The following is a 12408-nucleotide window of genomic DNA, read 5'->3' as shown; positions in this document are numbered from 1 at the left end:
GACACTAATAAAAAAATGAAAACAAATGGATGCTTCGTATCACCACAGAAACAGGAATCTCCTTGAAGCTACTTTCATTCCATGATTGTAACTATGTCTGAAAATGTGATCAATATCCTCTTTGTGTGTTTGAATGTGTTTTTCAGTGATGTTGCAGCGTAGAGCGAAAACAAGACAATTCCTGAAGGTGATGCTTCCTTTTTTTTTCAAAACATTACAAGCAATTAGTTTCTTCGCAATTTCAAATAGAAATTGCACAAAAACCTAAATTAGGAGCTCTGGGTTCACACTACACTCGAAATAGACAGATATCAAAATATGCGATGAATGCTTTTTACCAGATTAGAAAAATGTGGACGGCATGGTGGCACAGTTTTGCCAGCCTCGAGTATCTGTCTATATGGAGTTTGCACGTTCTCCCCTTGTCTACATGGGTTTCCTCCAGGTGCTCCGGTTTCCTCCCACAGTCTGAAAGACATGCTGGTTAGGTGCGTTGGCCGTGCTGAATTCTCTTCCGTGTACTCAAACAGGCGCCAGAGTGTGACTGATAAATAAACTTTAAAGTTTTACTTTTAAAAATGTGGTAACTCTATTTTACAGACATAGAGTTCAGAAGCTGCATTTTCATCTCCTCATAGGTCCCTTTACCTATGATTTCTATAATTGTTTTCCAATGTTTAGCGGTAACACATCATCTGAGTCTCTGAAGTCACGGTGCATTCAAGGACAAAAACAAAAACAGCTGGGAAAACTCAGAGGTTTGGCAACACCTGTGAAAGGAGAAACAGAGTTAACATTTCGAGTTGAAGAAGAATCAAATGGATTTGACATATTAACTCTTGCTTCTCACTCCACAGATGCTGCCAGACCTGCTGAGTTTTTCCAGCGTTTGCAGTTTTTCTATTAGATTTCTAGCATCTGCAGTAATTTGCTTTTATATGAGTTCAAAAATCTTGCTCTTTGATGGTAATTGTCAAAAGGTTAACCATCATTGAACAGGACTGCGGCCACAATTTTACCATCATTCACACTGGTGGGATTTTTCCATCCCGCTGCAGGGAACAGATATTTGGCTGGACACTAAATTCTTTGATCTTGTCGCAGCAGTAACATGGTGTGAATGGCTAGTAAGATCATGCCCAGAAAGGGTAAAACAAAGTCAAGGAGTTATATATAAATATCTGGCATTAAGACACAGCCTAGTGAAAGTAAAATGTTTAGCAAACCTATTCTAAATGTCTACCAAAGGTAATCAATTCTAATTTATTTGAGAAGTATTGTTCTTTCACCTAAGCTCCACAATCAAAAATCACCGATAGGTTGATGTTGAGTTGATGACATTGATGGAAGTTTGGCAAGTAGAACCGTGGGACAGGGCTATCACAGCCAAAACAAAAAGTTATACAGCAGTAATGAATCAGCCTTTGCAAACTTCTGACGCATTGAAATATTTGCAATACTTGGCACAACACTGACCTTGGATTTTGGTGGAGCTCGAATGTACCATTTACAGTCGACTGCCTCCGTGGGAGTGGCTTTGCCTTCCTGCACGACTTGCTTTGACTCGACGATCCCCTCGGGTCCTCCCATTTCAAACTCACACACTGAGTTAGACAAAACAAAGCATCAAACGGGGAATATACATGGCATTATCAGTCTGATCAAAAACGAGTCTTGTTCATAGTAAATGCTTATCTCATGTGTTTACTAACCTGGCAATGGTTTCAGGGCACCAAGATGTGCAAATTCAGGATCTTTAAAGATAAAAAAAAAGGTTTACGGTAAAAATCCAACCAAAATTTGGATTGATTTTAATTTAAGAAACTACTAATTCTGCTGAAGCATAAAATGTTACACATTGTTAGAAAGCATATGCACATTTTTCAGGACGCTAATGTACCTTTTGAAAGATAATACTATAGCAATTGTTAAAGGCTAAAGTGTCCTCAAGGCAAGTGCTTCAAAGGATTAAAGGAAGATTGTGACTGATCATTTCTGCATGAGGTGGACCTGCTTATTCTGCAAGAAACCACAACTATATACATTCATTAGCCCTGTGATCAAATACGACAGCAAGTTAGGTTAGGTTAGCATATAAATATCTAAGCAAAACTTTTGTTAATATTTGCTGATACTGAGTTGGACTGCAACAGCAGGATTTAACACTGCTTCACCTTCTCTTCAAGCTGAACTTATTTCTGCAGCTTGTTTCCATGGACATGACACTTGCACATCATAGTTTTCTCCAAACATGCAGTATTTCATATTAAAATGAGTGAATTCTGTTTAATCGCAACCACTTTTTCTGTTGAGTGACCCTAACTTGGATAATTAATGGCATATGTGTACGTTACTGTGTTCAACAAATAAATGAGTTTGCTCTATAAATAATCCCAGGGGCAATCTTGCCTTCTTGCCCCACCAGTCGATGGACAGGGTGAGCCAGTAAGTTTGTGAGAGAGTTGAGAAAATGGATTCTTGCCTGATTTTTCACAGCTCGTGATCTTAGTGGCACCAGATATCCAGAGAAATCAGCTGCCACTTCCCGCTGTAGCCTCAGCCGTGAAGGTTCACTCCAGTGAGGATCACATCTCGTTCCCATCAATGGAGACTTGACGTGATGGCCTTGCCAGGAGGACTGGAGGCCATTAAGGCCCCCCTGGGAGGTTGGCAGCACAGGGGGGTTCCCCTTAGGCAGTAACAGCTTGGCACTGCCCACCAGGCAACCTGGCACTGCCAGCCTGGCACCCTGGCAATGCCCACCAGACACCTGGCAGTGCCAAGGGATGGGGCCTGATGAGGTGAGGCCAGATTGGGCAGGCTGTTCAGGGGGGAACCATTGTCACTCTGCAACAGTTGGATTCGACCATGATTGGTCTGTATGCAGGTGGGGTGGTGATCAGCCATGAAGGTCAGTAATAATTGGGGGAGGCAGTATCAGATCTCTGTGCTTAAGAGCACAGAGACCTACACATGCATAATAGCACCCACTGCTGCTATCAGCCAGCTTTTGGGTCAGCGAGACCAAACCCAGTCACCCTGCTGGCAAGAAACCAATTTGGCCTTTTTTTGACAGAATCAAAATCAATGTTTAATTCACCCAAAAAAACAGTGTGGATTTGTCCTGTTTTCATGCCCGTTTGGCGTGGACTTTTCGGTAAGATCATCCCCAAGGCCCCTCAACTATATTACTGTTCAAGTTATGATTTTAAGCAACTATGTTGAAAATTAAATATTTATCATGTGTACAACAGCCATTATTAAAAAGCTACATATTTCAACATTTGCTGAGGTTTACTCGGAATAATGATTTGTTTAACAGCTCCTCAACAGGGCACTCTGCTGTGGGACAGTCTGTGAGATTTATGATGCTGCTGCTTCTTAGCCTATTCCCTCACGTGTGACTGGAGCTCTGCAAGGAGGCATCAGTGTCCCTGCAGTGACAATCATCTGCTCAATTCCCTTAACAAACAGTGTCTGACATCCCAATTGACTTAGCTTCCTTAAACACTAGCAGAGCAAAGCAAAATGATTACCCCAATTGCATCTGTGATCTTTATGTTACCACATGCTTGTAATTGATTTGATGTAACAGATATAAAAAGTAAACACTAAGGAGCCTAGTACACATTTGAATCAAACAGAGCCTTTGCTACTGTAGCAGCCACAAGGGAGAAGATGGAGGAAATATACAAAGATCACAGCGAGCTCTCCAATTTCAGAACAGTCAAAAGAAGTGAGTGATAGAAACCTATTGTAACCGTATTAGCAAAACAACATAAAAACGCAAACGGACGGGGCGAATCTCAAATAAAAATAGAAAATTCTGGAAATACTCAGCATCTTCTGCTTGAGCTGCTAAGTATTTCTTGCATTTTCTGTTCTTATTTCAAGTTTTTGAATGTTTTAAAGCAGAGTTGCAAAGATTCTTTGTTAACAAGGGGGTGAAAGGTTATCAGGGATTGGCAAGAATGGGGTTAAGGATACAATCCGACCAACCATACTCTTATTGAAGGGTGGAGAAGGCTCGAGGGGCCAAGTGACCTACTCCAACTCCTAGTTTGTATGTTCTACCTCCCACAGCATTCTGCTTTTTGACTAAGGTGAATCTCAAATTGTTTCTATTGTAGTATCCTTGGGTTAGATTGTAGCTTCAAAATCCCTTGCACCTCTTTGTTATTCTTATGTATTTACATCTAAATAAGGTTTAAGCATTTCATTTACCGTATTATTAAACCAATGGAGAAAAACTTTGAGCTACAAGGGCTGAAACTATGAAGATTCCTATTTGCAGTTGGGTGGAGGTACCTCCTTGGATTTGTACTAACAAACCAATTTAAGGATTCTGCTTGCAATTAAAATCAAATGGGTTTTGGCATCTTTGGGGGGGCGATTCTCCTGTTGCACTCTAAGTGCTCCCACCAACAGGAAACCCAGAGTGTTTCCCTCTGGGGTTAGCAGTGCCTATTAGGTGGGATTCACCCATGTTTAGTATTAGAAGATATGCATTGTGCAAAATACGGCATTTAGCCCAGCATCACAGAGATGGTGAATTGAAAGCTGCTTGAGTTAAGAGTGAACTCCTCTTTTCCCAGGTCTAGAAGGGGAAGTGTAGCCACAAAACCCCACCCTGACAAGAATCCCTCTTTGGCCATCACGCCAAAGATGTGTGGGTTAGATTGGTTGGCCATGCTAAATTGCCCTTTAATGTCCCAGAACACATAGGTTAGAGGGTTTAACAGGGTAAATATGTGGGATTCTGGGGATAGGGCCTAGGTGGGATTGTTGTCACTGCAGGCTTGTTGGGCCAAATGGTCTCCTTCTGTGTTGTAGGGATTTTGTAATTCTACGATTCAACGATGATACTGTCTTCAAATAGCAGAGGTGAATTTCCCCCTTCATAATTCCTCTTATTGTTCAAATGTTTGCAGACACCCATAGCATTTACTTGGAAGCTCCATGAACTTCATGATCTTCTGGACCTGGTAACCGGCAACAAAACACTGAACAATGTCTACGGTATTCCTCAGTATCATACAAATCTGTGAGGAGGCTATGTCTTCATTCCTAGCTTGTTAGTGTGGCCTGTTACATCATCAGCTCTGAGTTTGTGCACTTTTCACCTGTATGACAGTGCTGACTGGAAAAGGCCCTTGCCAGGAGTGCACTCCATATAATTTTGAATAATTAAATTTGCAGTTATTTAAGTCATCTACTGAACTATTTCTAAGTGTTCCTAGATGAACAAATTATCATTGTACAGTAATTTTCAAAGGAATATTAAACTTGTTTTGGACATTGCTAATACCAGTCCTCTTGATTGCCAGAGCATCCATCATCTTAAATGTTCAGTCCCTTCACCACGAGCTTACTGTGACTGCACTGTGTACCATATTCAAAATTTCAAAAAATTCTTTCATGGGATGTGGGCGTCATTAGCAAGGTTAGCATTTGCTGCCCTGTTAAAAGTCAACCACATATTGCTCTGTGTCTGGATTCACATATAGGCCAGACCAGGAAAGGACGGCAGATTTCCTTTCCTAAAGGTTATCAGTGAACCAGATGGGTTTTTACGAAAATGGTCTCATGATCATCATTAGACTTTTAATTCCAGGTGTCACTATCTGCCATGGTGGGATTTGAATGCAGGTCCCCAGAGCAGTACGTGGGCCTCTGGATTACTAGCCTGTTGGCAATACCACTACACCACCACCTCCTCTAAAGATCTTTTGTCATAATTTGCAATAGCTTCTGCGACACCACTTTCACTCTGCAACTTCCGTCACCTAGTAACAGTTTCATGGGGATCCTCCAAACATGGTATTCTGACTTGGTCATATCTTGCTGTTCCTTCACTGGTGCTGAGTCAAGATCTTGGAAATCCCTATCTAATTGCACTGTATGAGAATGGACTGCAGTAGCTTAAGTAGAAGGTTCACTGCTACCCTCTGAAAAGTAATTTGGGAAAGCATACTGATCTGGCTTGCAATCTCATATCCCTAAAATGAATATAAATTGTTGCCAAAAATGTGTATTCCCATTATGCATCTATGCGTATGCATGTATATAAAGGAAAGCAATGGTGCCTTCATTCCAACTGGAATAAATTAAAAGATTTTTTTAACCCAAATGACCTTATTTTCACAACATTGTGAAATGTGGAATATTATTTCACAGAAATGTCCTCCCACTCACCCAAAAATTGTAACATGCTAATAGCTACACTTTAGAAGTTTATAAATAGATATTTCACAGAATAGATGACAAAGGTTGTCAAAATACATTTCAGTTTGAATTCTGAGAGATGTCAAAAAAAGTCTCCATACTTCGGTGCCTGTAAAGGATATGATAAAAATGGGGTTTACATGATCTTGATTCAATTTTTAGTCAGCAGGAAAGGTAAAACTTGCATTTCTATAACCACTTCTTGAGTCCTTGGGATATATTCGTATCTAATTAATTGCATGTTGAAGTGTTGACAAGCAATCAGCACCCTTTTCACCTGTAGTATATATTGTTGCGATCATCTGAAATTTGGCATTCTAGTGTTTGTCCTGATGGGTGCAAGACAAAAAACATTGGCAACACACAGCTCTTTTCAGCAATATCCATTTTAAAATGTAGGCACTGTCGTGTCGTGGGCACAACCAGTATCCCAGGAATGTCAAATAATCGGTAAATGAGTTTTGTCCAGTTAATAATAAAATAAATGACCTCCTATTTTGTCATTTGTATTGCTGGCTAAAGGGCAAGTATTGGACAGTTTATGAGTAAATCTTGTGCTCTTTTTTCCAAACTAGGCAACAGTGACTTTTGTGTTCATTTTATCCAGCAACAAGACCTTGGTTTAATGTTTCACTTAAACGATTGCTTCCCCAACTGTGTGTCATTCATACAATCAAAAGGAATATAAGTAGAGGTTGGCTATTTGGCCCATCGAGCTTGTTCAGTCATTCTATAAGATTTTGGCTGATACGCTTGTGGTCTTAGCTCCACTTTGCTGCTTGTGTCTCTCCGTATTTCATTGAAACAATGGTCCAAAAAATGCGCTCTGGTTGTAGAATGTGACTTGAATCCAAGAGCTTTAGACCCTCAGAGACAGGCAAGCTACCAGCTGAGCAAGGCTGAAACTGATGGAACAAGTTGATTGTATGAAAATAAATGTTGACTGTAATTAAGAAGTGATCACAAAATAATGGGTCACAAAGGCTGTCAAAATGTTAAATAAAAATGTCACACAAAAAGAATGATGGTTGAGCCTACACTGTTGTTTTAAAACGCTGTATACAAAGGCTGGGATTTTTGGCCTCCCACACCCCCAGCACGTTACCAGCAGTGGAGGTAGCTCACCACTGGTCCCACCAATGTCTATGCTGTTTTGTGTGGCTCACTCACCCTGTTGCCAGGAAAATCCCACCAAAAGTTTCATATCACATGGAATCTACTCAATTTTGCGCGAGGTGAACTGCAAAGCAAACCAACCAAAATAGGACCATAAATCTCAAAGTTCTAAGTCATGTGATTATGTTTATTTTTCAGATCATTCTTAGACAATGGGTGGGATTTAACGACCTCACTCAACCCAAGACCAAAAAATCCTGCCTGAGGTCAACGGACATTCCACTGTCCGCCCTTCACCTGCTCTGATTCCGTGAAGGGCAGGGTGATAAAATTCCAGCGAATATGTTATTTTTCTCATTAAAATTGCAACTTTTTTTTTATTGACATTGACAGATCAAGAGCAGCCGAGACCTCGGAATCTAATACATTATATGTGCATAAATGAGGGAGCCTCATATAATGACAGGTTTGCTCATGAAGTATTTTAGTAATGTGCTGACTGTGTAACTAAATGGAGTAGTTGAGGCTCAAACCATTACTGTAATTAAAGGAAAACTGGATGTTCAAAGCAGAAAATGATACCAGGTTATGGTGAGCATGGAGCAGTTGGATTAGTTGTTGATTACTCAGCAAGGTGTCTCTACAGGAACAATGGCTGAATGAGCTTCATTTGTGCTGCAATCACAAATAGTTCTAGGATCTCAATGATAGAGGAGTGAGAAGATTGGGTTCTGACAGCAATGTCCATATGGTACGACCATTTTTTCTCACTCTAAGTAAATTGCGATACAATGCTTGATTGATCATTTAAGTCCAATGAAGAGATGCTGACTGGAATTTTCCAGCTGTTTGCCTCTACCACCACTGCAAGCGAGGACAGGGAATTTGGTGCACAGCCAAATCTCCGCTCACGACAGCGGGACCAGATCGTGTGATCGGCCAAAAAATTCAGGCCATTGCCTTTTGATTCAAGTCTCCCTGCAGCACAGAACTCGTAAGAAGTCTCACAACACCAGGTTAAAGTCCAACAGGTTTATTTGTAGCCAATACCACTAGCTTTTGGAACTGGCAGTTCTGAAAGCTAGTGGCATTTGCTACAAATAAACCTGTTGGACTTTGGCCTGGCGTTGAGAGACTTCTTACTGTGTTTACCCCAGTCCAATGCCGGCATCTCCACATCAGCACAGGTCACAGTCAGACATTAAGAGGCTAAAATATTGCTCAGGAACCTGATGGGGAGGGCTGCTGTTTCAAATCAGAGTAGGAGCTATCATACGACAAGGTGCTAGATCAGAGAATTGCTAATATTTCAGGGGTATACAATAATTTAATAGATGGGCTTCAGATTTCAGCAACCAACAATGCTTGAGGGAAAAAAAGAAATAATTTAGTTTGCACCTTTCACAGCCTCTAGAAATCCCAAAGTACTTAACAGCCCTTGGTGGACATTTGAAGCATAGCCACTGGTATAATGTAGGGAATGGGATAGCTAATTTCTATACAGCAAGCTCCCACAAGTAGCAATTTGATGATGACCAGGTAATGTTTTATTTTTCTGTGAGGTGGATTCAGGGGTAACACGGGGGAACAAGTCTCATACTCTACTTCAAAATAGCACCTATCACTGCATCTTTTACATCAACCTTCAAGAGTAGTAGAGGCCTCAGTTCAACAGCTCATCTGAAAGACAGTGGATGGAATTTTCCGGCTGCTCTCGCCCCAAGGTGGGAAAATCTCATCTGAGGTGAATAGATTTGCATGGTCCTCCCCTCACCACCCCCACTCCCCCAAACCCTGCTTGCTTTGATTCTGCCCAGCATGTCTGACAGTGCAGCACTCCACAGGAGTGTCAACCTAGATTTCTGTGGTCAAACCTCTGAATGGAACTTGAAGCCACAACCCTCTGCCTCAAAGTTGAGGATTCCTCTGACTGGGCCATTGCTGACAAAATATATACACAAGTCACAACCATGAACAGTTTGATTAAAGGTAAAAGAATAATGGCTCTCGTTGATTTCACTAATTTGTTGTTTTTTTTTCCCCTCCATCTCGAATTGTAAAGTGCAAACTTGTGCGTAATTGATTTCAACAAGCACCAGCTGTTCCCTGGTACTTTGCATAATACTTCAACCAGTGAGTCTGGGAAGTGAGTGTCAAAAGTCTATAAAACCATTTAGGTATCACACCCAAGCCAAACACTATCCCTATTAGCAGTCCACACATGTTCGTTTCCAGCAGGAATTAAAGAGATGAAAGGTTTCGAGGCTGATTTTTCCTCCAGAAGCTGAGGTTAGCTGCAAACCCCCATTTAATGTCATTGGGTGAGTATGGGTACCTTAGCAGAGAGGAGAGATCAGCCAGAATATTTTTGCTGTGCATGGTGCCATACCAAAATATCCAATAATCAAGGAATAGCAGGACTTTCTTCATTCTTTATTGGATAGCCTAGATTTTTACAAATGTGGAAAAAGGAGACTGTCTTGGCTACTTAAACTTTTCACTTTGATGGGTCGATCTAAACACAATACAAATTGTTGCAATGCTTTGGGTGTGTACGTGGTCAATGAAATACAGTTTGAAGAATTGGTTGCAATAGCCTGTGCATATAACCTGAAGGGCCCTAATTTTCAGATATCAAAATGAATCTTAAGAAGATCAAACAGGTTACTTTAACATTCTGAAAGGGTTTATCCATATGGCCTGCAAGCCATTTTGTTTACATATGCATGATGATACTGCAAGTAAATTAAATTTAACTTACAAAGAGCACTGAAGTATACAAGCCAATCAGAATGTTGTCTTAATTGGCCCTCAGGATGTAAAGCCAGCCAATATAACCTGAACAGATATTGAGTTATTTATGTTTGCATGTGACAACATGGTCCATATATTGGAGATCTGAGGTAAGTGTGGACATTATTGTAGAATAATTTTCATTCACCAGCGGATCCAGCTCAGCAGACAATATGGTTACCAGAAGCTTCCAAACCAAAGAGGCTGCATTCAGATTGACAACTTACTTGAGCATCACTAACAGACAAAATTTAAGGAGGGAGTTTAAATCCTGGCAGACTGGAATGGGGAGTGACACGGGGAATCTTCCTTATGGTTCGTTAGAGGGAAACTTCAAGCTGCAGGACTAAAATAACAGGTTAGATTTCCTCCTTATAATAGTGAGTCTGGAGAATTCTCGACCTTGTGATCACGCCTTCTGCCTATCAGTTCCAGTCCATGCTATTTACATAGTAGAGTGGCAGGAATGGATTGGAGTTAAGGCCATAATTCCCAAGCAGGCCCCAGACTGAAACGAAGGTGGATGGATGTAAAAGTTGGCTGGTTAGAGGTCCTGTCTTTGTTCACTGGGACATCATCCCAGTTCTGTACATGCATATTTGGTATTCTAGACCTCACCCATCACCCCCTCACTTCATACCCAACATAATTCTTTACAACCTTCACCTCCAACACATCCCTCCATACTCGCTGCCCCTCCATACTATCTGCCTCCTCCATACCATCTGCAGCCACAAATCCATAAGGCCCTTATATCCCCCATACTGCCTCCATATCTCCCATGCCTCATATCTCACGTATTCTTCATACACTCTCTGCTCTCTCACCTGATATCCAGTATGAACAGAATGCATGAGCATTATAATAAAACTGGAATGTCTTTGAGGTGTTCAAGGAACTGTCAAAATAAATAAACAGGCATTCAAACTCCATTTGAAAAACTAAATTTGTTTTCCCTTTGGAGCTCGTAATCTTGTCAATTAAACACAGCCATTAAGCTCCGCTTAAGAAAACATAATCATAGTAGGTAAGAAACTGTCAAAATAAGCAAGCAGTTGGCCAAAAACAAAGTATCAAAAAGTTTCTTAGAAGCTCATAAACATGTCAATCTAAACAAAATTCACAGTCTCTTTGATAGCTGTGTAAACAAAACTGCAGGGCTGAATTCATTGGAGGTGCTTCAAGCTTAGCCAAACATTCACAATGAGATTCCATTGCACAATTGCCAACAAAGCCTCAAGAGCTGAACACATTAAAGCTTTTGAAATAGTAGATCAGATGACCATCTGTTATGCTGCTTCAAAGGCTGAACTGTCAATCAAATACTCAGCCACCTGTTGCATTCTTTCAAAGGTTAAACACATGAATGATCTGTTAATCGACAGAAAGTTCAAATCATACAGTACAACTAACTCAGTAAAATTTAAATGTCAATACTGTACAATGCTGAAGTGCACTTTCTCCACTAAATAGGTTAATTAATTTATTTTGTAGGCACATGGAGCACACCAGAATTATAGGGAGTGGGATAGTTTGATCTTGGGTTTAGACATAGCTCGGCACAACATTGAGAGCCGAAGGGCCTGTACTGTGCTGCACTGTTCTACGTTTCTATGTTAAATACTTTTAAACACTTTCCTTTTTCATAATGCTGATCAATTTAATAGTTACTTTTCTAAACAAAGCTTCATAATCAATAATTGCACTGAAACACAATTAGCTTATCACAGAGCATTACATGATGATATATGGGCAAAAATGAATAGTTTTTATGATAACTGAGGACATGTGTCAAAGGAGACTGAGACTCTCTGGGCAGGTCACCACAATCATCAGTGCACTCATTAGTACAGACCTCTGCTGCATCTTGCTGATGGCTGCACACCAGTGCATCATCCAGCCGACAAATGCCTTCTTCAACAAGGCTGGATAACACATTAGATTCACAATGGTAGGGAATCACAAGCTCAGAAGGGAAACAGACTAGTTCAGTGCATGCACCCTGCAATAGCTTCCTGCAAAGGTCTCAGTAATTATGGTGATCTGTTGGACCTATTGGGATGTGTGCACCTTGAGGTCGGTGAGATGCTGGAAGGGAATAATTCAAGGAGGGGGTGGGGGGGGTGGGTGTTGAGGGTGGGAGCAGAAATAAGAGGTGAAACAGGAGGAGGGCTTTTATTCAGAGAGTTGATGTTCAGCAGGTGAATTCCTCCTGTCACCCTCTGGGAGGCAGTTCCCTTTCCTCTTCCTTGTGGGTGTCAGGCTTCCAGCTAT

General features: G+C 40.9%; 1 protein-coding gene across 2 annotated transcripts in view; it reads right to left on the bottom strand.

Annotated features, from left to right (window-relative positions):
* neto1l (neuropilin (NRP) and tolloid (TLL)-like 1, like) overlaps nucleotides 1-12408 on the bottom strand; it is a 219083-nt gene that overhangs the window by 76874 nt on the left and 129801 nt on the right. The window contains exons 5-6 of one of the 2 annotated variants that reach the window (XM_080193774.1): nucleotides 1713-1754; nucleotides 1477-1604 (exon numbers count right to left, since the gene is read on the bottom strand). The exons of the other annotated variant lie outside the window; for it this stretch is intronic. Coding sequence (XP_080049900.1) covers nucleotides 1477-1604; nucleotides 1713-1754 — 170 coding nt within the window. The remainder of the gene's footprint in view (nucleotides 1-1476; nucleotides 1605-1712; nucleotides 1755-12408) is intronic. 2 annotated transcript variants of the gene reach the window in all.

The sequence above is a fragment of the Carcharhinus amblyrhynchos genome, chromosome 8, assembly GCF_965287045.1.
Source record: "Carcharhinus amblyrhynchos chromosome 8, sCarAmb.v2.hapA, whole genome shotgun sequence".
In the NCBI taxonomy this organism is placed as follows: domain Eukaryota; kingdom Metazoa; phylum Chordata; class Chondrichthyes; order Carcharhiniformes; family Carcharhinidae; genus Carcharhinus; species Carcharhinus amblyrhynchos.
This window is presented reverse-complemented; position numbering and strand designations above follow the sequence as displayed.